Consider the following 27,559-nt stretch of genomic DNA (forward strand, 5'->3'; position numbering starts at 1 on the left):
CACAGGTATTCAGATTCTACTGGATTATGAAACTGTTGTGTCTTTTTGGTGTCTCTCATGTTCAGCTGCCTAATGCCAGGAAAAAAAACTGAAAAAAAATTTAAGTTGTGTACATTCTGTGTATGGTTGGTATGTATTGAAGTTCAGGAGGATATTTCTCTAGGGCAGGATGACTGTGATTTTGGATGATGAAAAGGAATGTTCTAAGGACGTCAAGGGCAGAAAGGTGGTGTGGTTATGGGCTGAAATTTACAGAGGTTGACAGTTTGTTGGATTTGAGGAAAGGCTTTCTTTACACTGGAATCACTTGGGGATTTTGATTTCTGATCTGTTAATATATAAACTGTATAGTAAGAACCAGTAGGAAGATAGTCTTAGAAAAATCTTAGACGGTCTGGGTGTTGTTTCACCCCCCACACCTGTTGACCAGAACTCCCTTCTCAGCAGCTATGCTTTTATTTTATCAATGTATTTTTGGCTGTGCTGGCTCTCTGTTGCTGCCTGGGGGCCACTCTCTAAAGTTGTGGCGCGCGGGCTTCTCACTGTGCTGGCATGTCCTGTTGCAGGCTCTAGGGTGCCTGCGCTCAATAAAGTTGCGGCTTGCAGGCTCTAGAGCATGGGCTCTCTAATTGTGGCTCTGGGCTTAGTTGCTCCGTGGCATGTGGAATCGTCTCAGATCAGGGATCAAACCCATGTCCCCTGCATTGACAGGCGGATTCTTAACCACTGGACCACCAGGGAAGTCCAGCTTTGGTTTTAAATAGCAGAGGGCAGTGGGCATGATTTTCCGGTGGTCATGTATGGATGTGAGAGTTGGACTGTGAAGAAGGCTGAGCGCCGAAGAATTGATGCTTTTGAACTGTGGTGTTGGAGAAGACTCTTGAGAGTCCCTTGGACTGCAGGGAGATCCAACCAGTCCATTCTAAAGGAGATCAGCCCTAGGTGTTCTTTGGAAGGACAGATGCTAAAGCTGAAACTCCAGTACTTTGGCCACCTCATGTGAAGAGCTGACTCACTGGAAAAGACTCTGATGCTGGGAGGGATTGGGGGCAGGAGGAGAAGGGGACGACCGAGGATGAGATGGCTGGATGGCATCACTAACTCGAAGGATGTGAGTTTGAATGAACTCTGGGAGTTGGTGATGGACAGGGAGGCCTGGCATGCTGTGATTCATGGGGTAGCAGAGTTGGACACGACTGAGCGACTGAACTGAACTGAACTAAAGTGGGCAATCTGAGCCTTGACAGTGGAGCCTTGGCCTCTGCTTGCCTGGGTGAGTTTTCCTTCAATCGGTGTCATGGTTCCATGCACGTTTCTATTTGACCCTTGGCTGTTATTTTCTAAGATAGGAGTTTCAGACCCAGCCCTGCCACTAACTGTGCGACACATATATGCTCTGAGCCTTCATTGCTTCAATGCGTAAATGAAAGGATAAGATCAACTCTTCGGTCCTTCTCCCTCTGAGTTCTATAAATTAATAAGTCCTATTGTTCTTGCTCTTCCTCATCTAAAATAACTTTTTCTGAGGACAGCACTGTGCCTTAATAGTCACCTAACCCAGTAGTGAAGTCGGAGCTCTGTACATAGTTGATGCTCAATTAGAATGAATAACTGACAGATCAACAACGTTTCTATGTTGCATAAGTCTTGTATATAAAGATTACCAAATACTTGAAAAGTTACTTATGGTTCCAATTCTGTAGTGGTGAAATTGAATACCACAAAGTTTAAAACCTTAGTTCACTAGTTAGTATGCTTATTTAAAACAAAATGACCAATATTTCTGGAAGCATTGTTGAATAAGCCAAGAAAAATGTAAAAATTAGATTTTTGCTTTTTGAATGGCATCTGGAAATGGCATGTTTCCTCCCATTACCCATGTTAACCACCCAATTCTGCTATTATAGCAAAACACCGAGGATTTGCTTTTGCTGAATCTGAGTTGGCAGAGGTAAGCAATTTCTTCTGTTTAGTATTTGACTAGTGTTGCTGTTGTCATTGGTTACAAAAGGTGCCACTCTCCATTTTCTGGGCCTGCCATATAAATTACTACAAACTTTGTGGCTTAAAAACCAAAAATTCATTGTCATAGCCCGAAGGCTAGAAGTCTGAAGTCAAGGTAGTGGCAGGGCCCTGTCCTTCTGAAGAGTCTTTCCTCGGCTCTTCTTAGGAGCCCTCAGCAGGTTTTCGCTCATAACTGCATCATTTCAGTCTCTCCCCCGTCTCCACATGGCCCTTCCCACTGCATGTATCTCTCTGCGTTTTCTCTTCTTATAAGGACACTAGTTATTGGAGTTAGGATCCACCCTAATTCAGTAGGATCTCAACTAATTACATTTGCCAAAGCTCTGTTTCTAAACAGAATTACATCCTGAGGTTTGGATAGACCTGAAATTTGGGGGGATCTATCCAACCCCCTACAGTGTCTTGGTGATGACAGTTGCAAGGAGACAGGAAGTTCTGGCTGAAGGAAAGCCCACCAGGCCTGGCTCAAAGTCCCCCGCGTGTAGTCAGAATGTGAAAGACCAGGTCCTGCGGAGCCCTGAGCTTGTACATAGTTCCTATGTATATTCTTGTCTCCATAGCCCAAGCACATGTCTTTATACCACCAGCTCTAACAAGTGCATGCTCTTTGTTAAATACACACACTCTAAGTAGTAGGAAGGAAAGGAGCATCTTTCTTTCCAGTGCTTGTGGTACTGAGATTTTATTTGAGTGCTAACTATACCCTGAGAAAACCAAAACTGAAAAAGATACATGTATCCCAGTTTTCATTGCAGCACTATTTATAATAGCTAGAACATGGAAGCAGTGTAGATGTCCATTGACAGATGAATGGGTAAAAGTTGTGGTACATATACACAATGGAATATCAGCCATGCAAAGAATGCATTTGAGTCAGTTCTAATGAGGTGGATGAACCTAGAGCCTGTTATACAGAGCAAAGTAAGTCAGAAAGAGAAAGACAAATATCATATACTAATGCATATATAGAGAATCTAGAAAGATGGTACTGATGAGTTTATTTGCAAGGCAGCAATGGAAAAACAGACATAGAAACAGATGCGGAGAGGGGAGGAGAGGGTGAGATGTATGGAGAGAGTAATATGGAAACTTACATTGCTATATGTAAAATAGATGGCCAATGGGAATGTGCTGTGTGTCTCAGGGAGCTCAAACAGGGGCTCTCTATCAACCTAGAGGGGTGGGATGGGAAAGGAGATGGGACGGAGGTTCAAGAAGGCAAGGACATACGTACCCCTACGGCTGATTCATGTTGATATTTGACAGAAAACAACAAAATCCTGTAAAGCAATTGTCCTTCAATTAAAAAATAAATTAATTTTTTAAAAAGTTGAACTGCAGACATCAACTTTTTCCTGGTGTTCTTTTGGCAGATGCAAAGTAGCTATTAACAATATAGTATGGCTGAGAATCTTTGCTTTTCACTGAAGCTGTTACCTGGTGCTACTTCACGGTACATGGGACCCTGATGAACAAATTGTTTCCAGTTTTCACAGTTTCAAAGTCATAAAGGAAGCAAAAATTGCCATTATTTGGAAGTATTCACTAGGGACTGGCTACTTTTTAAATTAATTATTATTCAGAAATTCTCTCCATTTAACGTTTGTGTAAAATATCAACCATGTTTATTGGGCCAGTCTCTCCCTGACATTTAAAAAAGCATTTATTATTTGGCCGCACCAGGTCTTAGTTGCCGCATTTAGGATCTTCAGTCTTCATCAAGGTATGCGGGATATTTTAGTTGTAGCATGCAGGATCTAGCTGCCTGACCAGGGATCGAATCCAGCCCCCTTGCACTGGGAACGTGGAGTCCCGGCCACTAGACCACCAGGGAAGTCCTCTCCCTGACGTTTTTATATCAGAGGTCAGAAAACTACAGTCAATGGACCAAATCTGTTCTGCAGCCTGTTTTTTGTGTGGCCTATGAGCTAAATGGTTTGTATACTTTTAAAGGGTTTTCAGGGATAAAAAAAGAGGAGGAACACGCAGCAGAGACTGCGTGTGTCCCACAACACCTAACATATTTACTATCCAGCCCTTTACAGAAAGTTGGCCAGCCCGTAGCCTAGGGCAGTCCACTGCAAATAGAGTGTACACTGATTGCGGGGTAAAACGGTGGGCCTTGTGTGAAAGGCAAGGTTTCATGCAGTGTATGGAAGGGATTGTGGAAAACGGATGCAGTTGTGTCTAGTCAAAAAAGTGAGGCTTTTTTAAGCGATTGGAAAGTGATGGCCTCATCAAGTTAAATCAACTAACAATGGACAAAGAGAAAACCTACAAAGATTATAACAGGTTGGGTACTTCAGAAGAAAAAGATTTGAATTCCTATTGCTGAATTACCACAAATTTGTTGACTTAATACTAATGTGTGATCTTACAGTTCTGGAGGTCCAAAGTCCACAGTGGGTCTCACTGAGTGAATATGAAGATTTTGGCAGAGCTGTGTTCCTTCCAGAGGCTCCTGGGGAGAATCTGTTTCTTGCCCTTTTCCCAGCTTCTGGAGACTGGCTGTACCCCTTGGCCCTTGGCTCCTTCTATCAAGCTGGCGATGGCAGGATGTGTTTTTTCACAGTGGATCTCTCTGAAACTAACTCCTCTGTCTCCCCCTTCATATTTAGAGGATCCTGGTGATTACATTGGGCCCATCTGAATAAACCAGGATATATGCTTATTTTAGGGTCGGCTGACTAGCAACCTTATTTCCTTCTTGCCATGTCACATAACATATTCATAGGTTCTGAAGGCTACCCCAGTGGCTCAGTGGTAAAGAATCCACCTGCAATGCAGGAGACACGGGTTTGATCTCTGGGTCAGGAAGATCCCCTGTAGGAGGAAATGGCAACCCACTCCAGTATTCTTGCCTAAAAATTCCCATGGACAGAGGAGCCTGGGGGGCTATAGTTGAAAGAGTTGCCAGAGTCAGACGCGACTGAGCGCGCGCACACACACACACACACACACACACACACACACACACACACACACACACACACACACAGGTTCTAGGAGTAGGTGGACATCTTGGGCAGGCCATTATTTGCCTGTCATAAAACCCTTAAATGTTTTTCCCTTTTAAAAAATCCTTATGATCACTCTTCATGAATAAATGTGAAGTAAGGATGTTATTTCATGCTGTCATTCAATTTTTTTCTTAATCGCTGGAAATAAAATTAGTACTTTATTCATCTCAGTTTCTGAGAACAAAGGCATAGCTATCATTATAACCTAAATCTTATTAAATTAAGGGATCCTTTTTTTCCTTTTTTTGTTTTTCAGTTTTCATGAAAAGGCCCGAAACAAACCTTTTTGAAAAAGCTATTTCCTTACCTTTTCCTGGTATCAGTTATTCTTGGATAATGAAATATTCCTAAACATCATTCTGTGTTCTCTGTCCTTCTTTAATCAAACATTCTTTAATCAACAGTCAGCAGGGCTGGTTTTTTCCAGTTCAGTACTGATCTGATCTTTTTAAGGCGGACTCAGGTACTTGGAAACTGCACTTACCCTTTTAATTTCAGAGTCCTGAGCTCAGATCCAAAGATTATGCCAGCACAGACCTGTCTGTTGGTGGTGGTGGAAGAAAGGAAGTGCATGGTATCTCAGGGGCTTTCTGCGGTGAGCTCTGTGCTTAGCTTGCCGCTGGGGGTTGCGGGCTCCCAACTTAGGATCCGTGAATCTTGGTCTACTTAGCTAATGGAAGGCTGCCAGGCCTTCTTTCAACCTAACAAGGTTTAAGCAGCTGAGTAGTGCACTTTTTTCAGAATGAATCTGAACTCTTTGGGCAGACAATCTGTGTCACATTGGCCAAACCAGAGAGGGTTAAGGAAGGCTCTTCCAGACCAGGTATGTTGGGACAACCATAGACTCCCCGTCATGTCTGGAACAGTGGCCTCTTTTGCGTTTTTATCCCTGTCTTCCTGCTGTGGTGGTAACATTTACATGAGTAGAGAGCGGTGTATATTAGAGAAGAGAATGCAGTACCTGCATGGAAATAAAGAATTTGAGATTCTCAACAAAGCTAGAGGCATCGTTCCTTTGAAGGTCTTGCTTCGGGACATAGACTGTGTCCTTCCAGCCTTGACGGGGGCTGGGGCTTCCTCCTGATTCTCACCCACCTCTGCTAAGAGCTGGACTTGAAGGCCTGACATTTCCCAGTGACAGTTTTCATCGCCCTGGGGAGCTCCTAAGATGTCCCATCTTCTCTGTGTCCTGTGAGAGCGACACAGTGGGTCCTCGTAGTGAGTCCACATGGTTTTGACCGAAGCAGCAATGAACTGGATCTGGCTAATGGGCAGTTGGCTGAGAGCTTGAATTTCTTAACATGTGTTTGATTCTTTCCGTTCAGTTTGGTCAGATGATGACTGATTGAAAACATTTTCTAGGATGGACTCTTAAGAGAGTAAAGAGGTAGAAGGGTCAGAGCCTCCCAAATTGGAAACCCAGGAGGCGAGATTGTGCTTCCAGAGAGCTCTGCACCCAGGGCACTTTTGATGTGGGTGGTGGTGGGTGAATCGAACAAGTGAGTGTCTTGTCCTTGCAGGGCACTGGGTGAGAAGTACCTAATGTGTGCTTGGGTGTTAGTCTGCGGTGGCTGCTGAACAAGGAGGTGTCCTAGAAGAGGAAGGACACGACCTGCCCCTTTCACCCCCGATCTTCCCCACCCCCTCACTGAGGACTTTGGCGCCAGGCTCCCTGTCTTCCTCCTGCTGCCCTGATTTCAGGAAGATCACGTCCCCAGGTCCAGGGCTCCCCCTGCCTCAGCGCCTTCTTCTGCTTCTCGACACACATCCCAACCCTGGCTGCTCAGAATAATCCAGGGGCTCCTCCTCCTGTGTCCGCGCTTTGCATGGCGGTGTCGCTCAGAGTTCCCTCCCTCACCTCCTCTCTCCGCACTGTCCTTGTGTATTTCGCTGCTTTTCTTCCTTGTCTGAGATGATTGCAACCACTCAGTGTTCTCGTGATTTCTTTATCTCTAGTCTCGCCCTGACCTCTCTCTCGAGTTTCACATATTTCTGCCTGAATATTTCACAGTCCTGATAAATAAATAAAGTACACTTCGAGTGGATTTCCTCTTTCCTTCACTCTGATCTCCCCTGTGCCCGATTTTAGCTAATTTTGCCGTCTTCTGGTCAAACCAGAAGTTTCAGTTGATTATAATTCATACCTGATGCATTGCCATATTCTGCTTATTTTAAGTTTCTCTGAATCTTTCCTCCCTTGTTAGTTTCTACTGCTTGTTTGTTGCTACTGTCTTGGTTTAGCCCCCATCTTCTGTCCTATGATTAATGCTAGTAGCTTCCTAACTGGTCTCTCTGTCACAGGCTTGCTTCCTCCTGATCTGAGTAGCCAGGTAGGGCTTTCTAAAGCGTGAGTCTGAGGATAATTGTTCTCCACAAGCATTCTAAGGACCTGCTCATCTTGAGGATTGAGTCTGGGCTCCATCAGAGGCACAGAAGGACGCTCCATGTTCTGACTCTGCTCATCTCTTTTTGTAGCCCCATTTTATATTCTAGGAAACAAATCTGCAGTTACCTACAAATCTCTTATATGTGGATTGTTGTTGTTGTTGTTTATAATTTGGCCACAGTGTACAGCTCATAGGATCTTAGTTCCCTGATCAGGGATTTAACCAGCACCCTTTGCAGTGAAAGTGTGGAATCTTAACCACTGGACCACCAGGGAATTGTCAAATCTCTTGTGTTTCAGTGTAAGCAGTTCCTTTGCCTAAAAGGACCTTTCCAGTGTAATCTGGCTAATTCCTACTCACCTTTCACAGCCCCTTCTGGGTTTGCATGACCTCTGGGCTTCCATGGAACCCTTTATGGTAGCATTTACTGCATTGTTTTGACATAGTTTTACTTAGCAAATTTTAAATGTTGCTTACTCTATGCCAGGCACTAATGCTTTACACATATTTAATCCTATTGGCAATTCTTTGAGATAAGTACTATTATTATCCCAAAGTCAGGTGACAAAACCAGGGCACAGTGAGGTCAAATAACTTGTGGATGTCACACAGCTCACAAGTGGCGGGGCTGTGGTTTGAACCAAGGCTGTGTGACTCTGGGATCTGTGTGCTCTCACAGTGTGGCTGCTCCTCCCTTGCTGGAAGGGCAATTTTCCAAGGGCAGACAGTGACAGTGTTAGTTGCTCAGTCCTGTTTGATTCTTTGCAACCTCATGGGCTGTAGCTCACAAGGCTCCTCTGTCTATGGGATTTCCCAGGCAAGAATATGGGAGTGGGTTGCCATCTCCTTCTCCAGGAATCGAACCCAGGTCTGCATTGCAGGTAGACTCTTTATCATCTGAGCCACCCAGAGAAGCCCTATCTTATTTGATAACCTGGGGCTTGGCCTGAGAATTTATATCTATCTGTTGACCTAATCCACACTAAAGAGGCCAGACAGATTTATATAATCATAGTACAGCTATCAAAATCATGAAATTTAACATCAATGCAACACTGTTAACTAACCTTCAGTTCATATTCAAATATCATCCCTTATCCCAATATTGTTCTTTATACTAATTTTAATAACTTTTCTTCCCTGACAAAGGTTCATACATTGCATTTAGTGGGCAAGTCGTTTTACTTGGAACAGCTTCCCAATTACTCACTGTTTTTAAGATTTATGTATTTAGTTTGTTGGCGCTGAGTCTTCGTTGCTGTGTGCAGCCTTCTCTAGCCGTGGCAAGTGGGGGCTGCTCTTCACCGTGTGCAAGCGCCCCTCATCTGCAGTGGCGACCCTTGTTGCAGAGCGCAGGCTCTAGGGCTCGGGCCTCGGTAGTTCTGGTGCACAGGCTTAGTTGGCCTACAGCATGTGGAGTCTTCCCGGACCAGGGATGGAACCCGTGTCTCCTGCGCTGGCACGTAGACTCTTATCCACTGTACCACTAGGGAAGTCTTTTATTGTCTTCCTTGATCTTGACATCTTTGAAGACACAGGCCAGTTATTTCTAAGAGTGTTTCTCAGTTTGTCTTTGCCTGGCACTTCCTCATGATTCAATTTAGATTATGCGTTTTGGCAGGAATCCCGCAGAAGAACATTTTTTCCTTGTTAGTGCATCATATAAGGAAGTACTTAAAGTCGGTTCCAGTGTTTGTGATGTTAACTTGGGCCACGTGGTTAGGGAGATCTCTGCCAGGTTTCTCCCCTGAAAAGGTACTATTTTAGGGTTGTAAATTAAAAGCTAAAATTTTTCTCCTCATTATCTCCAGCCCATCTCCCAGAGGTAACTATATTGACAGTTGTGCATTGCCTATTTTTTTAAAATATTCATAACTACACTTTTTACCCATAATCCTTTTTTTGCTTATTTCAACCTAGCTGTTTTTTTTAAATGCTTATCATAATTGCATATAGTTTAAAGATAAATTGTTCCATGGAGTTTGTTACAAAACAGGACATTCTTCTGCTCCCCTATTATCATAATGTTCCTGCCCTGCAGCATTCTTTTCTTTTAGGCGATTATTTTGACTTCTGTTGCTGTAGCTCCGAAAAATACATTCATGTTACTGCTACTTGATCTTTCTCAGTTTTTGGCTGATTTAGGTCAGTTTTTCTAGGAAACAGACTCCTAGAGAGTTGGATACAGGAAGTTTATTGGATAGTGATCTCAGGAATAACTCCTGCAAGAGAAGGAGAGGAGCAGATTGGGCAGAGAGAGTAATTGAACGGCCCTGCAATCACACGAGTGAGACTGATCCCAGGGGGAGTTTGGGAGCTTGGATGCCACTTCAGAATGTTCAGTTTTGAATTGAGGCCAAGTGCCAGCCTGTTGTACCTCACATGGACCAATCGTACATTCTGGCTAATTCTCAGGGGTAGTGAAGCTGCTCTCTTTGGCCAAAGGCATTTCCTGGGTGGGATTCATCCTGGGGCTGGTAGCATACAACACTCCTGGGAGGCAAGAGAATGAGGGTCTTTCTCGGTCTTGGAAAGGATCTGTGGGTTTAACATCCACTGCAATCCACCCCTTGAGCCACTCAGATCTGCTTACCTCACCTGGAAACCTTCTCTGGAACTCTGGTTGGTCTCTTTTTCTGGGGGAATTTCCAGAGGAATGTTAGTGGAATGAGCTAATCCCACTGCTGCTGTTGGTCTCAGAACCACAAATGATACTGGTCATCTCCCTTACTTTATTCCAGACTCCTCTCACCTTAATCTCAACTGGCTTCTCTGCTTGTCTACATGGCTTACCTGATGAAGTGGCCTAGACCTTTATCCAAGGTCTGAGCCTTTCCCAGGCCATGTCTGCCCATCCAGGTTGGGCAGGAGAGTACAAGAAATCCCATGGGTCCCCTAAACATATTCTGACCTGGCTTATTGCGCAAACCTGCCTCCTAAAGACCACGGTCAAGTATCCTGCCAAGATGATGATGACTCTTCTTACTGGGTTGTCTCCTGGCACAAGGAGCCTGATCAGGCAGCAATGTAGTGTAATGGGATTCTAGTTGTCTCCACTAGTGAGGGTGTGGCCCCTGGGAGCCAGAATCTCTAGACCCATAGAGCCCTGAGTGTCAGGAATGGAAAGTAGGAGTGACGGTAACCAGGGCCACCCCAACTGCTGCTCTTGGTTCTTGGACCCCCACGTGATAATGATGGCTGATTTAGGGCTGTCCTCATGGGATATCAGGTCGGATATCCTAACACTGTCCTTCACAGAAACCTTTCTCCCCCTGAGCCAGAATCATGCATCGTGTTTGTTGTGTCTGTTTAGTCTCCTTTAATCTGGAACTGTTCCTCAGCCTTTGTCTTTTGTGACACTGCCATTTGTGAAGACTCCAGGGCAGACGTTTTATAGATTGTTCCTCTGAAGAACAGAAATCTGAGTTTCTTTCCTCATGATTAGATTCAGGCTATTTTTGGCATTCTTTGCAGTACTCCAGAAGTGGCATGTCTGTCCCCATGTCACTAATGTTAGTTTTTCCATTATTGGTGCGGATTACTTGGTCAAGGTTGTGTCTGCCAATTTTTCCCACTCACTAGGTACTTTTATTCCCCTTTGTAATTGATAAGCAACTTTTAGGGAGACACTGTAAGACTTTTCACCTGGTAACTTTTAGTGTCCTTGTTATGATTCTAGATTAAGTCAGTTGTTATCTTGATGGTAACTTTCTAGCTATTTCACTGTTTTTTAAAAATTAGCTTTTCTACATTTATTGTAGTTTGCATTCTGCTATGAAAAAGTTTTCTTCCTCCCCTTTTGTTCTGTATTAGCAGCTCGTGTGTTATTGTGAACTCATGAGTCTTTTTATTCAATATGTTCTACTCCTTTACAATTACTCACTTGTCAGTTGCTCAGACAGTCCTAAGGCTGGCCATCGGGACCCCCCTCAAGCCTGCTTCTACATCCATCTGACACTCACCGTCTTTTTTGAACATTTCCTTACTTTCTGGTATTAATATAATAATGAGATCTGGACTTATCTTGTACTCTCTCTGCTCTGACCCCGGAATCGGCCATTTGTCTTCAGAAGGTGCTGTTCCTTTTAGTAGGAAATAATCATTAGAAATCAGTGTCTGGATCCTGGGTAGGTACACTGCTTTTGGGGTGTTATTCACTCTAGGCCCTTTCAGCAGTAGGAAGTATGTCTGTGTGTATCTTTGAATTATGAAGTCATACTGCTACTCTAATTTCTGTTGAATACTTCATATTTACATCTCCTTTCTCCCACAGTCAGAGCCTTGGCTCCCAATATCAGTGTAGTCACTCATCTGCTCAATACTACAAGATAGTTTCAGAATTGTTGCAGCACTACCAGCAAATAATTTTTTTGCAGTTCTGTTTCTCTGGTTTTTTTTTTGTTGGAGTGTAGTTGCTTTACAATGTTAATGTTGGTTTCTACTGTACAGCAAAGTGAATCAGCTATATGTTTACCTATTTCCCCCTTTTTTGAATTTCCTTCCCGTTTAGGTCACACAGAGCATTGAGTACAGTTCCCTGCGTTATACAGTAGAGCGGTCCTTTTTCTTTAGTCTCTAAAGAGTCCCAATACTGTGCTCAAATATCCTTAGATTCTTATTTTTCCTACTCTGTAGTTAAGTTGTCCACTTAACATAAAGTTCTCATTTGTTTCTCTTTGTATTCTGCTTTAGGGGTTCCACTCCCAGTCTTATTGATTGAGCTTTATTTTTTGAATAAACACTGACATGCTTCAAAAGTCAAAACTACACCAAGAAGTACACATGGGATGTGTCACCCCCTCCTCTTCCCCTCTGCCCCTGTTCCCACCCACCTCCTATGACTAACCAATTTAATTAGTTCCTGGTTAATCCTTTTGCTTCCTTTTGCAAAAATGAACAAATACAGAAATATTTCCTTCATTCTTTCACCACATCCAGCATATTGTATATTCTCTTTTACACTTTGCTTTTTCGCTAAACAACATATCCTGGAAATCACTCCATATCAGTCCATAGAGATCTCGTGTTCTAGTTCAAAGTGGGTCATAGGGTAGACATAACATAGTTTAGTCAACAAGATTCTTTTGCATGGGCATTTAGGTTATTTGCTTTATATTGCAGTTACAAATAACACTACACTGTGTACATGGATTTCATATTGTTGGAGGTATATCTACCTCCAATATGAATGGAGGGTCATTCATAGAAGCAGGGTAACAGGGTGAAAGGATAAATGCACAGGTCATCTTGTTAGATATTGCCAAATTCTCCTCCAAAGAGGTGTCATTTTGTATTCTCTCCAGAAATGTATGGGACTGCCTGTTTCCCTAGCTTCACTCATAGTTTATGTTTTTAAGTTTTTGAATGTTTGCCAGTCTGGTAGGTGAGAAATGGAGTCTCACAGTATTTTAATTTAAATTTTTCTTATTATGGTTGTTGAAGAATATCTTTTAATGTATTTAATGACTTAAAAAATCATTTTTTGAGAATTTTTTTTTGTTATGTGTCTTTTGTCACTTTTTCTATTAAGTTTATCTTTTTTTTCCTTATTTTTTTTCATTATAAGTATTGTTGAAATGAGCATCCTCTTTACATATAATTAAATATAACTTGTTTGTTATATATTCTCTACATATATATAATATGTAAAATTCAAAATTTATATATATTTACTTGTATTTGTGCACATATTTCTATGTGCCTGATTGATTGTTAGGTAAAAGGAAATGCCCTTACTCGTCTGCCTTTTTCTAGACGACAAATTTCTGACAGTTTTACTTGTTAACTAAGAAATGACTTCAGTTTCAAAATATGCCAATGTGGTCAGCTTTAGGTAGCATACACTACAGATTAGGACCTGGTGAACTTGAGGACTGAAAGGATTTCTTGGCCTGCCTGTCTGGAAAGTGTAGTGGTCCCTTGTAGACCTTTTGAAATCTGTGATCATTGGTTGAGTGTGGGCTTCGTTGCAGCATACTGTCTCCAGGGTACACACAGCTGCCTCAGGGTTGACAGCACTGCACATGTACAAAGCTAGAGGACCGATCATAGAGGCCAGGAACTCAGGCATCACTCCAGACCCTACGCCTCCTTTGAGGCGTATTTCCATTCTGGTGAGTTTGCCGCTGCTTTGAGTACATCCAGCAGCAGAAACATGTCCTCCGCAGGCTCGTACCTGTCGCTAAAGGCGCTGTGGCCCACATGCCTGTGCAGCTTCTTTTTCCTTCCAATTTTTTAGAGTTCTTCGTATATTAGTGATATTAGATATTCTGTGATATATATATTGCCAACGAATATTTCCCCTGGTTTGTCATTTTTTGTTGTTTTAACTTTGCTTGTGTTTTTTTTTTTTTACCATGCAAAAGTTGTTGAATATTTTTTTTAATTGCACTTGGGATTTTGAATCACAGTTGGAAAGTCTTAACTTCTACAGAGGTTATAGAAGAATCCAACCTATGTTGTCCTCTAGTATTGGTAATTAATTATTTTTCTTTACAGTTAGATGTCTGACCCATTTGGAGTTTATTCTTGCAGTGAGGTAAGTTGTGAACCCAAATATTTGTTCGTTTGTCCCAGCACCATTTTGGAAAATGTCCCTTTTTGCCCCAACAATTTTAAGAGGCCAACTTTTGTGACATGCTGAATTTATATATGTACCTTGGTCTGTTTCTGGACTATCCTCTTCCCTTGGTCTGTTTAGTCTCTTTGTGTGCCGTCCCACTAGTAAACACTTAGTTCTAATGAAGGTAATATATACTTTCGTAGAGTCTGAGAGCTGGAGGTTTAACTATCCAGTTAGATTTTTTTTTTCTTTTTTTTTTTTCCAGTTAGATATTTTTAATCAGGCGCCTTTTCCTTTCTCGGCCCCAGAGAATTTCCGCTGCCTGTGCACCCACGAGAAGGGCTTTGGCTTCAAGGGCAGCAGCTTCCACCGCATCATCCCCCAGTTCATGTGCCAGGGCGGTGACTTCACCAACCACAACGGCACCGGGGGCAAGTCCATCTACGGGAAGAAGTTTGACAATGAAAACTTTATCCTCAGACACACAGGACCAGGTGTGATCGGCTGGTGGGTGATGGTCGGTGGGCTGGGCTGGGGCAGGATGGCTGCGCAGGCGGGTGACAGGCTGTGCTTCTGGTCTCCTCCAGACCCCCACCCAGGGAACAGAGGGGAGGCGTTCGGCCTGGCTGGAGCTCTAGGCTTCTAATGGGTTGTTTTTTCACTTTGAAATAGTCATTCTTGCCTCCTTTTATGGGAAAGAGGCATATAGCCTGGTCCTGCTGCTACAGTGGTATGTTGTTATTGTTTTAATTTTTTATTTTATGTGATTTCGTATTTGCAGAAACTTTGCAAGAACAGAACAAGGAGCCACCGCCCATAAACCTTTATATGCCTTTTGTTCACATTTCCCAGTTGCTTACCACTAACATTTAGCAGTTGTTTACTGGTGACCTTTGTCCCTCACTTATTCTAGTCTGGGCTTACTAGTTGTGGCATGCGAGTCTAGCTGCTTCGTAGCGTGTGGGATCTTCCCCACATCCCCTGAATTGGCCGGCAGATTCTTAACCACTGGAACACCAGGCAAGTGCATACACTTACTCTTTACTTAATGGTTCTTAACCCATTAGCCTCGTGCCCACCTTTTACACTTTACTATGTGCTGAAGTGAAAGTCACAAGTATTATAATATATCCTGCCAGTATATAATTTTTAAAAAAATAGTATTGTAACAAAAAGAAAGCATTTAGAATAAAATAATATGCATTTCAATATTTAGATGCTTGGACACAACTGCATAGATGGAATATTTAAACACTTGGACTTCTGCCTGGAGCAGGTTGAGAGTGTAGACTGACTCGGCACTGCTGTGTTACGTCTCCAGAGTCACAGTAATGTGATTTTCTGAAACAGTGAAAAATCTCTTGGTAAGATTCTAAACAGGGCTTCCCAGGTGGCTCAGGGACAAAGAATCAGCGTGCCAAGAAGGAGATGCAAGTTCGATCCCTAACCCAGGAAGATCCCCTGGAGAAGAAAATGGCAACTCACTTTGATAATCTTGCCTAGGAAATCCATGGACAAAGGAGCCTGTCAGGGTACAGTCCATGGGGTTGCAAAGAGTTAGACATGACTTGATAACTAAACAACGAAGATACTGAACAGAAAGAAATTGAATATTCCCTCAGTTTACACGGTAGGTCCCTTTCTGAAAAAAAATTTGAGGCAAACAATAAATCTTTGGATTTATTAGGTTGGCTGAAAAGTCAAATGGAGTTAGTTTCTAGGCTCAGGTCATTATAAACAGATTTTTGTCTGCCTGAATGCTTGTCCGGGCATTGAAAGCCTAAGAGGTTTAGAATAATTCTTCATTAGGTGGAACATTGCAGGGCATCCCTGCTCCCTCAGTATTCAGTTCAGTTCAGTTCAATCGCTCAGTTGTGTCCAACTCTTTGCAACCCCATGGACTGCAGCACGCCAGGCCTCCCTGTCCATCACCAACTCCCGGAGTTCACTCAGACTCATGTCCATTGAGTCGGTGATGCCATCCAACTACCTCATCCTCTGTCGTCCCCTTCTCCTTCCTTCGATCTTTCCCAGCATCAAGGTCTTTTCCAATGAGTCAGCTCTTCGCATCAGGTGGCCAAAGTATTGGAGTTTCAGCTTCGGCATCAGTCAACCAAAACCACACCCTGAACTTGCCAAATAGCCTCAAGGGGGCAGCAGTACCCTATTTAGAACCACTGCCCTAGCCAATCCCATCCCATCCCAGCGCCTTTCCATCCTGTCTGCTGAATCTATCCTGCCCCCATGTAAAGTGTGCACACTGCTCTCTTCCTGTGTCTTCCCTGGACATCCCAGCAGGGTTGCAGACTTGACGTTCCCAAGCAGCTCTTGCTTCTCACCCCCGAGCGCTTCCTCCCGTCTCCCCTGTTTTCAGTCAACAAAGCCACCATCCACCTGTCTGCTTGGTCAGAAGCTTAGGACTCAGCCTTGCCCCGCCCTGTCACCTGGATGGCAGTTCCATCTGTCTTCAGTTAGCCTCCAGGTCCAGCCACCGCTCTTCACCTTCTTCCACCTCCCCCAGCATCCCCAAGCCCATCTGCCTCCTTTTGCCCTTGCCTCTTCCCCCTCATGGTCTAGTCTCTGCAGGATGGTCAGAGTGGTCCTTTCTAAGCATCTCTCTCATCACATTGCTTTCCTGCTGACATCCCTCTCACTCTTGTAGGATCCGTCCTGCAGGCTGGCTGACCTGGCTCATGGACTGTGCTGCTCACCCTGTGCCCCCTCTTGCAGCCTAGCTGTTCCTCAGACACCCAGAGCTCATTCCCCGCAGGGCGGTGGCAGACACTGGCTCCTCTCCTGGGGCCTTCTTCCTCCAGCACCCACAGGTGTCACCACTCACCTACTCCAGGGGTCACCTCGGGTCATCTAGGCGAAGAGGCCTACCCTGACCTCTCTCTCTAAAATGGGCTTTCCTATTATCTTGCTCTTCTTTTTATTTTTTAAAAACATTTATTTATCTGGTTGCGCTGTGTCTTAGTTGTGGCACAGGGGATCTTTGATCTTCATTGCAGTGTGCAGGGTCTTTAGTTGCAGCATGTGGGGTCTAGTTCCCTGACCAGGGATCAAATCCAGACCCCCCTGCACTGGGAATGTCGAGTCTTAGCCACTGGACTATGAGGGAAATCCCTCCCTCTTCTTTTTAATCAGCTTCTTTTTTTCTTCATGCACTGATTACCTGAAATCATATTATAAATTTACTCTTTTACTTATTTATTTTCTTAATTCTGAGAATGTCAGCCCCATGAGGGCAGGATTTAGTCTGTCTTTTCCACCATTGTACTCTGGAAAGGCATCTGACACATAGTAAACCCGCAGCAAATATTTGAATATTTAAATATTTGAAACAGATATTCACAGTGCTGGTTCATTATGTGTCAGACACTCTGATCGACGCCAGCCTGAAAGTAGAGTGGGACATAGTCCCCGTTTGAAGGGACACCCAGCCACGAGGGGCGGCCTTTCTTGTCCCTCAGCCCCTGATGTCAGTTCCTCCAGAAAGCCTTCCATGATACTGTCACCAGTGTCTGTGTGTCTGTCAGAGGTGACTGTCTTTTGTGCTCTCATCTGCTGAGCAAACGTCTCTGCCACTAGGGTTCCCTAATTTGGAGCATGATCATCTTTTTTTTTTTTTAAACATTTTTATTGAGATAGAATTCACATACCATTCAGTTCACCCATTTAAAGAATACATTTTGGGAAAATAAATAAAATACACATTTCGGGACTTCCCTGGTGGTCCAGTGGTTAAGATACCATGCTCTTAACGTAGGGGGGTGTGGGTTGATCCTTGGTTGGGGAACTAAGATCTCACATTGCCAAAAAAACAAATAAAGTATATTTCAGTGGTTTTTACTGAATTCACCGAGTTATGCAGACATCACCACATATAATTTTAGAATATTTTCATCATCCCCTCAAAAGAAGCCCCACACTCTTTAGCAGTCCTTCCCCAAGCCCTTTATACCCCAGCCCTAGGCAAACTCTAATCTACTTTCTTTCTTTCATGGATTTGCCTATTCTGGACATTTAATATAAATAGAATCATACATTATGTAGACTTTTGTGACTGGTTTTTTTCACTTAGCATAATGTTTTTAAAAATGTTCATCTACAATATAGTGTGCATTAGTGTGTAAGTCTCTTTTATTGTCACTTAATATTCCACTGTATAGATATACCACAGTTTATTTATTCATAAGTTGGTGGACATTTCGGTTGTTTCTCTTTTTGGCTGTCATGCTGCTGTGACCATTCATATACAAGTTTTCGTGTGGACATTTGTTTTCACTTCTCTTGGGCATATACCTAGAATTGAAATTGCTGAGACATTTGATAACTCTATTTTTAATGTAAGGAACTGCCAAACTATCTTCCAAAGTGGCTGCACCATTTTGCATTCCCATCAGCAGTCTCTGAGGATTCCAATTTCTCTACATCCTCACCAACATTTGCTATTATCTGGCCTTCTTATTATAGTTTTCCTGGTGATGTACAGCGGTATCTCACTGTGATTTTGATTTGCATTTCCCTGATGCTTAATGATATGGAGCATCTTTTCATGTACTTGCTGGCCATTTGTATATATTTGGGGAAAGGTCTATTCAGATCCCGTTTTTAATTGGGTCATTTGTCTTTTATTATTGAATTATAAGAGTTCTTTAAATAGTCTGGATATAGGTCCCTTATCAGGTATGTGATCTGCAAATATCTTATCTCATTCTGTGGATTGTCTCTTCACTTCCTTTATGGTGTTCTTTGAAGCAAAAAAGTTTTAAATTTAGAAGTCCAGTTTATCTGTTTTCTGGGGGGAGGGGAGTCCCTGTACTCTTGGTATTGTGTCTGAGGTTTTACCTAACCTAAGCATGAAGATTTACTTCCATATTTTCTTCTAAGAGTATTGTGGCTTTAGCAAAGACCTAGGTCTTTGATGCATTTGGTATTAATTTTGGGGTATAGTGTGAGAGAATGGGTCCGTTTTCATTCTTTTGTGTGTGGACATTCAGTTGTTCCAGCACTGTTTGTTGAAAAGGCTGTTTCATTCTTGTTTAATTATCTTGGCATCCTTGTTAAGAATCAGCAGACCATAAATGTAAGGGTTTGTTTCTGGACTTTAATTCTGTTCCCTTCATCTATCCTGTGCCGGTACCACACTGTTTTGTCTTCCGTAGCTCCATAGTAAAATTTTTTTACTCATACGTTATTTCTCTTTATCAAGGTTATTTTGGCTATTCTGGGGCTCTAGCATTCACATGTGAATTTTGGGATAAGCTTATCAATTTCTATAGAAAGGCCAGCTAGGATTTTGGTACAGATTACAATGAATATGCAGATCAATTAGAGAAGTGTTACCATCTTAACAATATTACGTCTTACAATCCACGAACATATGATGTCTTTCCGTTCGTCTAGGTCTTTTTCAGTTTCTTTCAGTGGCTCAGATGGTAAAGCGTCTGCCTGCAATGCGGGAGACTTGGGTTTGATCCCTGGGTCGGGAAGATCCTCTGGAGGAGGAAATGGCAACCCACTCCAGTACTCTTGCCTGGAAAATTCCATGGACAGAGGAGCCTGGTAGGATACAGTCCATGGGGTCGCAAAGAGTCAGACACGACTGAGTGACTTCACTTTCTTTCTTTCAGTACTGAAAGTTTGTTCAGTAGTTATCAGGGTATACATTTTATACTTCTTTTGAATTTATTCCTAAGTATTTTATTCTTTTTGATGTATTGTAAGTGAAATTTTCTTAATTTCATTTTCAGATTATTCATTGCTAGCATATAGAAATACAATTGATTTTTGTATATTAATCTTATATCCTGCAACCTTGCTGAATTTGTTTACTAGTTCTAATAATTTTCTAGTGTATTCCTTAGGGTTTTCTAAGATTATGTCATGTGTAAATAGAGACAGCTTTACATTTTCATTTCCAATAGGATGGTTCTTGTTTTTTTTTTTTTTTTTTTGGTTGGGGGAGCTCTTTGTCTTATTCTTTATCTTAGAGAGGAAAATATCTAGTCTTTTACTGTGTGGTTTTTTTTTTTTTTGTAGAACCCTTATCAGATTGTGGAGGTTCCCTTTTATTCCTGGTTTGTTGGATGTTTTTATTTTGAAAAGGTATTGGATTTTTTTTCCTGCATCTATTAAGATTATTATACAGTTTTTGTCTTTTATTCTGTTGATCTGGTTTTTGGATAGCAAACCAACCTGAGATGAATTCCTGAGATGAATTAATAATTTGTGAGTGACTTTTTTCTGCTAGACTGTGGGCTCCACCCAAACTTGGACTAGTATCCCCAGGGTTCAATAGGTGCCTGGTTATGAAGTAATAAGTATTTGTTGAATGAATTAATGAAAGAACACACCAGTATAAAATGATTGAAACAACCATGCTGAGTGCTTCACTATCAGTTGAGTGGAAGACAAGGCATCCAAGACTCCGTAGGTCCCGGAGCCTGAGCCTGCCTGACTGAAAGGCTGACAGCGGTGTGCACGGACATGGTGGGTGACCACCCGGGCCCCTGGTGCACAGCCCTATGAGAGGGTGGCAACAGGAGTCCTGGGACCTGGAGACAGAGGCCATGGCGGCTGCTGCTGCTGGGATGGGGTGGGTAGGGCGGGTACCCGCTTACTCTCCACCCTCCCTCCCCTGATTCCTCCTCTTCTGTTCAGCCTGCAAAGGCCCAGGGCAGCAAGGACGGGAAGCCCAAGCAGAAGGTGATCATCTCCGACTGTGGGGAGTACGTGTGAGAGGGGAGCTGTTAACCCAGGGAACCGGCACCCGAGGTGTCCCGTTGGCAGCGAGCAGGGCTTCGTGTCGTGGCCCTTCCTCGGGGTCAGCGTGGGGCAGCTCCTGTGCAGGCACAGCCTGCGCCTCCTCTGGCTCTTCCTCAGGTGTGGCCTTGGGCCCGGGGCCCCCCTCCCTACCGTGGATGGCTGTGCATGGCCTTTCCAGGCCTTTGCTGCCAGGGCTTCTCTGGGCCCACCTAGTGTGGATACTGGATGTATCTTCTGGTAAAAGAAATTCTAGTTCTTATACTGCTGCCATGCAGCCAGGTCCCAGGTGTTATCAGAGGTTGCAACTATGACTCACCTGTCCTGCTGCAACAGACGACAGACTGTAGCACCCCCTGTGCGGCCTCCCTCCCTTCCAGGCTGCCCAAAAAGCAGAAAAGCACCCCCTGGTCTAATCTCTGCAGGCAGCAGCACCTCTTGTCTTCTCTCTCTCACCTGTTACCAGGCAGGCCAGGTAGATGAGCCAGGCTCCAGTCCTAGCCCCACACCTGCTGGTCTTGGGCTAACAGGCACTGTAGTCAGTCTCAGCAACCTGTTCACGTGCTGTGCATTCGTTGGACCAATAAAATTGTATCATGGCAGAGTTCAGGGCTCTTCTTTTGCCAGGCCCTGTGCTGGGTGCTGGGGAGACATAAGAAGCCAGAGGTGGTTCTTGCCCTGCCCCTGGCCCACTTGGAAATTGAACTCTGGTGCCATGGTTTGTCACTTGCTCTAGGCTTGCTTCTCACCCTACACCTGTGTTTGGCCAGCCAGGCCACCTCACAGCAACTCAAACGTACCAAGGCTGAGCCCCATCAGTCCATCACTGGAAACTTCCTCCAGGACTGCCCCCTGCTCCCCTGCCGCTGGCTGGTGGTTGTCCGGATCGAGTCTGGATGTTCAGAAACCTCTGGGCTGGGCTCATTCCCTCAGCCTGTGTTCTCATTTTGGGTTTGGCGATGAGGTTGAGTCGCGAGGGTAGGGTAGCCTGCTGGCCCCTGGCCCCAGCGCCCCCAGGCCAGATCCTGCAGAGGCACAGCTGCTAGCCCGGCTCTCTGCTTTCACCTGGGGCTTCGTCCTCTGTGGCTGGCTGGGGCCGCTCCTGTGGCTGGGACCCATTGCCGCAGTATCCCAGCCGGGACCCTCACTTCTTAACATAGGCGCCTTCTCACTTCACATAGGTGGTCAGCTGTGGCTGTCAGCACAGGCAGCAGCCACTCGGGGCTGGTGTAATGTCCGAGCGACACGGGGGAGCACTCGGACTTAGCACGGTTGGCCTTGGGGGTGACATGCGGGCAGAGAGCAGGCTGGCCTGTGGCCCCAGCAGAGAGGACTGGTCACAAAGCCTGTGAAACAAGGGAAGGGTGGGGGTGGGGTGACTTGGTCACTGTGCTTTCCTGATTGCCCTGGAGAGGTGGGGACCAGCAGACTGGCCGGAAAGGCTGGCTTGGGAGGAACCATCAGGTGGCGATTGCTCACCCTGTCCTGTGCAAGGGCTGCCCCAGAAACTATGCCATGGTGATCACCTGTGAGCCTTGTAAAGGTGGCAACCTGAGCCTTAGACCTGGTCCAGGTTTTCTGAGCTACTGGCCAGCCTGGGGGCCATGCCCTCGCTACCTTCCTTCCTTCCCATTGCTGCAGATGATAGGGTTGGGGGCCCACCACCACCCTCTGGGGAAGGAATAGTGAGCCCTGGTTTGTGGGTAACAAAACCTAAGGCAGAAATCAAATGATGGAAGGCTACTGCAAATTATGTTCCCAAGGAGTATTTAATAAAAGAAATGTTCAAAATATGTCATAGACTGAATAATTTAGATCACTAAGCAGTGCACAGAGTATGATCCTAACTGTAAAGTAACCCCTGTATTATGTAAAAAGACATATATGCCACGGAAAAACGACTGGAATAATTAACAATGGTTGTCTCCATGTGGTGAGATTATGTGTTTCTATTGTTTATTATTTTCAAGAGCATCCCCGACACGTTAATATTTTTGAAAGTGAGAAAAGAGGGCCAAATGCTTGCTCAAGGCTTCCCAGTAAGAACAAAACCCCCAGAAAGTTTCCACTTGAGCTGCACTGCAAGCAGGGCCACGGGACGGGTGGGGGTGCAGTGCTGCCCCGACCTCAGGAGAGACAGGATCAAGCTGTCACTGCCAGCTGGGACCCCCTCCACAGACGGGGCGGTGGTGTGCAAGTCCACACCTCACCCCGGGAGATTACCAAGTTTCTATTTTTTAAGGAAAAGCCCAATGAGTACAGTAGCACCTCCAAGGACACATTCTGGGAGGACTGGGTTTTAACAGGAAGGCACTTAGGAGAAGCCCGAATTTGCAAGTTCATTTAAAATAAGGCCACTAATAATACTGTTCATTCAGCACACGTGTGCAGAATCAGTGCCAACTGCTCCGGACAGACCTGATCCCCACGCTGGCTCCACCAGGGCAGAACCCGTAGCCCATTCATTCTGCAGAGAGGAAGTCACTGTCTCTGAGGTGCTTGGGTGGTCCCATCAACACGAGGCACAGCCAGGATTTGTTGCTGGCGGGTCTGCTGGCTGCCACAGCTACCCTCTCCTGTCATCGCCTCCTTTCCTATGAAATTGTAGGGAACTTTTTGAAGCATGTCACCCACTTCCCTACATAGGAAATAAGAATAGGGCTTTGTCCAATGAGCTGATGTCTGGGCCAGGGTGGCTGTACAGTCATGAGGATGTGCTTAGGGTGAGGTGGACAAAGCAGTGCCCTCCACAGCATGGGCCCCAGGCACCGCTTCCTTTGTGCCCACCCTCCACATCATCTTTCACTTTGCTGCCAGTGGGCCTGAGTTGATTGCCCTTATTTATGCTTCTCATGTGCAGCCTTAAATGTGACCTGCACTGCCAAAGGGAACCAGGTAAACGAGATGGCCCTGGTAACTAGCCACTGCCACCTCATCAGCTTTGTCTTTAATTACCTCCTTTCTCTGAAGGCTTTTCCTGCTGGATTTCATTCGGTGGCCAAGTGGATGGTTGAGGGTGCTAGAAGTGTCAGGAAGGCCACAACCACTGGACTCCTGACTTTACTGCATGAGAAGGAAGTCACGTCATGATCCTTGTGTTCCTTATGTTCCGCACCTCCGATGGGCAGGGCAGTCACATCTTCAAAACATTCACTTTGTAAATTTTCCTGGTGCCTCAAACCATACCAGGTTATGTGCTTAGGCAATGAAGAAACCTAACACTGACATCTGTCAAAAGTTTCCAGGCTTCCACCGCCCATGATGTTGGGAGGAGAGAGCTCTGAATGAGGCCCTGAAACAGCAGGCTTCAAGTCCCAGGGCCGCTGGGCACTTAGACCACATCTTGGCTCTGGGAGAGGAGAGGCCCAGAGTTGTAGGTGGATTCTCCAGCCGGAAGGGCCTTGGGAGATGTGAGAGTCCTATGTATGTCCTTATGTCAGAGACAGGAAATTGAAGCCTGAACAGAAGGGCATTTGCCCAGACATCAGGCAGGTCAGTGACTGAGCTGAAGCCAGAATATGGGTCTACTGACATTTGTGCTGGTACTTGGTCCTCTTGCTGCCAACCTGAGGTCAAAGCCCCGGGCCAAAAGGGAGATCACCGTCTTCCTGTGTCCATGGAGGGGTCTCTTCCTGTGCACTGGCTCCCAGAACGCCTCCTAGGTCCAGGCGGAGGGACTGCTGTCCGGAAGCAGGGCCCCCTCCTCTACCCCTGCTGCGGTCCCGGAGCCCCTCCAAAGGGCACAGAGTGAACTCCAGGGGTGTCATCCTGGGCTGGGCCTGTGGGTTGGGGCAGGCCCAGGATCTGCTTTTAATGATATTTTGGGGTTCGGGCAGCTGGGTTCTGTCTGGTCCACCAGGTAAATTACAGGCTTACCAAGTTAGAAATCAAATAAACACTCCAGGTGGCCGCTCCAAGCAGAACAGTGGTTTCCGGGAACCTCCCCACCCCGCTCGGCCTAATTGCCGCCTGTCACTCCCCTGGCACCGGGGCCTTTTCTTTGGCTCACAGGCCCCAAGAAACGGGACGGGGTTCCAGGGCACAGAGGGTGACTCAGACTTGGGTGATCAGCCTGTTGTTACCTCTGGGCTCTGGCTTGCCCTGTGCCTCTGTGCCCTGGATTGCTCCTCAGCGCGGCAGGAGGGAAAGCAGTAAGCCGGACTCAGGGCTGATGGCTGCCTGGAATCGCACGCTGAGCGCCTTGAGGCCCTGTTCAAGGTCCGTGGAAAATGGTGACTGATGGCCGTGGGCAAGGGGCTCAGCTGTGACATCTGTGCTGTCGGCCTGGCCCTCCCTGTAGCTGTGCCCTTGTTTGTGCTAAGAGTTCACTTTAAGTGCAAAGCACCACGCAGAGAGATGGAGGGACCTGGAAACCTCCAAGGTTCATTGCTTCCCTGGGGACCACATCTCTTCCCCAGGCAGGAGATGTTCCCACCAGGTTCACCTCTAAGCAGAAGGCTCATTGTTCCTTCCCAAAGTGCTAACTGCCCAAAGGCCAAGTCAGGAACCACTGATACACTATACCCGAGCATGTGCACCTCTGACTGCGCTGTGCTGCCAAAGGGGCAGACCCACACCCAGACGCGTGGTGAGTGGGGCAATCCCCGGCTGCTAGTCTCAGGCTCCAGGTGCTCTCAGACCATCCTGGGTCCCACGCAGTTGGAAAGGGCTGGCCAAGGACAGGTCCTAAGATGGGACTTCTGTGCTGACCGCAGCCTCCATCAGCCATGTGGGGTTGGGTGGGACAGGCTACCACACATCCCAGGGCAGGGGGCAGAGGGCCTGGGGAGGACCAGCCCCTGGCAGGATGTGGGCAGAGGAGGGGGGCCCTCGCGGCCGCCCTGCCTGAGCTGGGACGGCGTTGGGGGGTCTCCGGGCCCCGCCCCCGCGGAGGGCCGGCCGGTGGAGGCGGGGCCTCAGTGGCAGCCGCAGGCGCGGACCACCATGTTGCGGTGCTTGCGCAGGATGACGTTGTTGCTGCTGTCGTAGTAGAGCACGGAGGTGGCGCTCAGCTTGGTGGGCGCGCAGCACGCCTTGGGGACCGCGTCCGGCTTCAGCAGGTGCACCTGGCGGGGAGGGGGCGGCGGGCAGAGGCGTGAGAACCTCGGGCTCCTCCCGGGACCCCCATCCCAGCGCCCAGCTCCTGCCGCCTGGGGCTCCGCCGCTGGCCCCTTCCCAGCTCCATCTCCTCCCCGCCCCCGCCCCCCGCGGCCCGGCCGGGCAGGCGCTGGCCTGAACTCTGCCCCGGCCCCGCCCCCTTGATGCCCGCCCTGCCCACTGCCCTCAGGCCCAGACTGAGCACCAGGGGCTCCTGCCACAGCCCCTCCCCTTAGATGGGAGGGCCCTGACCCTGCGGGTCCCTCGCAGCTGTGCCAGCGCCGGCCTCCCCCTCCCCGCCCCCTCTCCCTCTTCCCCCTCCCCGCCCACCTCTCCCTCTCTCCCCCTCCCCGCCCCCTCTCCCCTCTCCCCCTCCCCGCCCCCCTCTCCCTCTCCCCCCTCCCCGCCCCCTCTCCCTCTCCCCTCCCCGCCCCCTCTCCCTCTCCCCTCCCCCCCCTCTCCCCCTCCCCCTCCCCCGCCCCCCCTCTCCCCTCTCCCCTCCCCGCCCCCTTTGCCCCTCCCCGCCCCCTCTGCCCCTCCTTTCCTGATCGCTTCTGTAACATTCCGCATTGTGTCTTGTCCGCATGAGCTGTTTCTGGTCCATCCACCCCTCCAGGCTGGGAGCCGGTGAAGGTCCCTGTTACACCTCTTAATACCCAGACTCCCAGGCTCACCCTTGGGGTGTCCAACACCATTGTTTCTCAAAGCACCTCCACCCCTGTAACAACTTCCAGGCAGGTATTGTTCTGGGCGGATGACCGCTGGGGACACAGGGGCCTAGTCACCTGCACAGTTGCTTGGCTGAGGCTGCACACAAGGCTGGGACCCGACTGGCGGAAGGGGCCGGGAGTCTGTGCTACCCTCCTGCAAACAGCTTTACCCCTAAAAACAGCCCGTCTGTGGGAGCTTCTGAAGCCTCCACACAAATATTTATACAGAGACTTAAGCAGGATGAGCTGCAGTTCGTACTGGACTCCTCATCCAGTTGCCACAGGGACAGGCCCTGAAGGCAACCCCCGCCACCCCGCCACCCCCACCCCCCCCCCAACTCAGTCGGGGCCTGAGAGAAAAGAGACCTGTATCCATCCACCAGGACTTCCCAGCCTTCATGGGAGACTGCTGAGCAGGACCTGGATGAAGCCATCTGAAGTGGGGGTGAATGTCAGGCACCCTGGCCCCTGGTCCCCAGAGCCTAGCCTTGTCCTGGGAGCGTCAGCTTGGATCCAGCCTGCTGCCAGGACTGTCAGCCAGGCACCAGGCTGGCCTGGGGCCCAGAGGCCTCTGTGGGGATGTCCAGCCAGACTGGGCTGTGGGGGCGCTGCTCCCCAATTTCCCAGTCTCCACCTGGGGTGGCTGGGCTTGGCTTTCAAAGACCCATGTGAAAGAAACCAGGTGGCACTGCCCACCTGCACCACCTGTGAGGCTCTATGTGGCTGGAAACCTGGGAGGGCTTTTCCTAGGTTGGGACAGCACCACAGGGGCGCAGCTGTTCTGAAAGTCCATCCTGGACCAGGCTTCACCAGGTGAGCAACAGAGAGGACAGCCTTTGCTGTCTGTACCAAGAGACTGATCTAGAGTCTGATGTGCCTTTCCATTCACGTCACTTTAGAGGCACGTGGCAGACCAAATCGGAGGCTCTGAAACTTATTGGCTGTGCATCATTCAGGAAAAGTCATGCCTCTGTGGACCTCAGTTTTCTC

General features: G+C 46.8%; 1 protein-coding gene and 1 pseudogene across 1 annotated transcript in view; both read right to left on the bottom strand.

The window, feature by feature from the left end:
- Nucleotides 1–13,282: 13,282 nt before the first annotated feature.
- LOC138070651 (methyltransferase N6AMT1-like) lies at nt 13,283–14,070 on the bottom strand (annotated as a pseudogene).
- An 11,608-nt stretch (nt 14,071–25,678) lies between these two features.
- Nucleotides 25,679–27,559, bottom strand: part of LOC138072704 (bone morphogenetic protein 8B-like) — a 38,541-nt gene continuing 36,660 nt past the window's right edge. Inside the window, exon 7 of the mRNA XM_068963796.1 lies at nt 25,679–25,828. Within this exon, the coding sequence (XP_068819897.1) occupies nt 25,679–25,828 (150 nt within the window). The remainder of the gene's footprint in view (nt 25,829–27,559) is intronic.

This window comes from Capricornis sumatraensis, chromosome 2, assembly GCF_032405125.1.
Source record: "Capricornis sumatraensis isolate serow.1 chromosome 2, serow.2, whole genome shotgun sequence".
Classification (NCBI taxonomy): domain Eukaryota; kingdom Metazoa; phylum Chordata; class Mammalia; order Artiodactyla; family Bovidae; genus Capricornis; species Capricornis sumatraensis.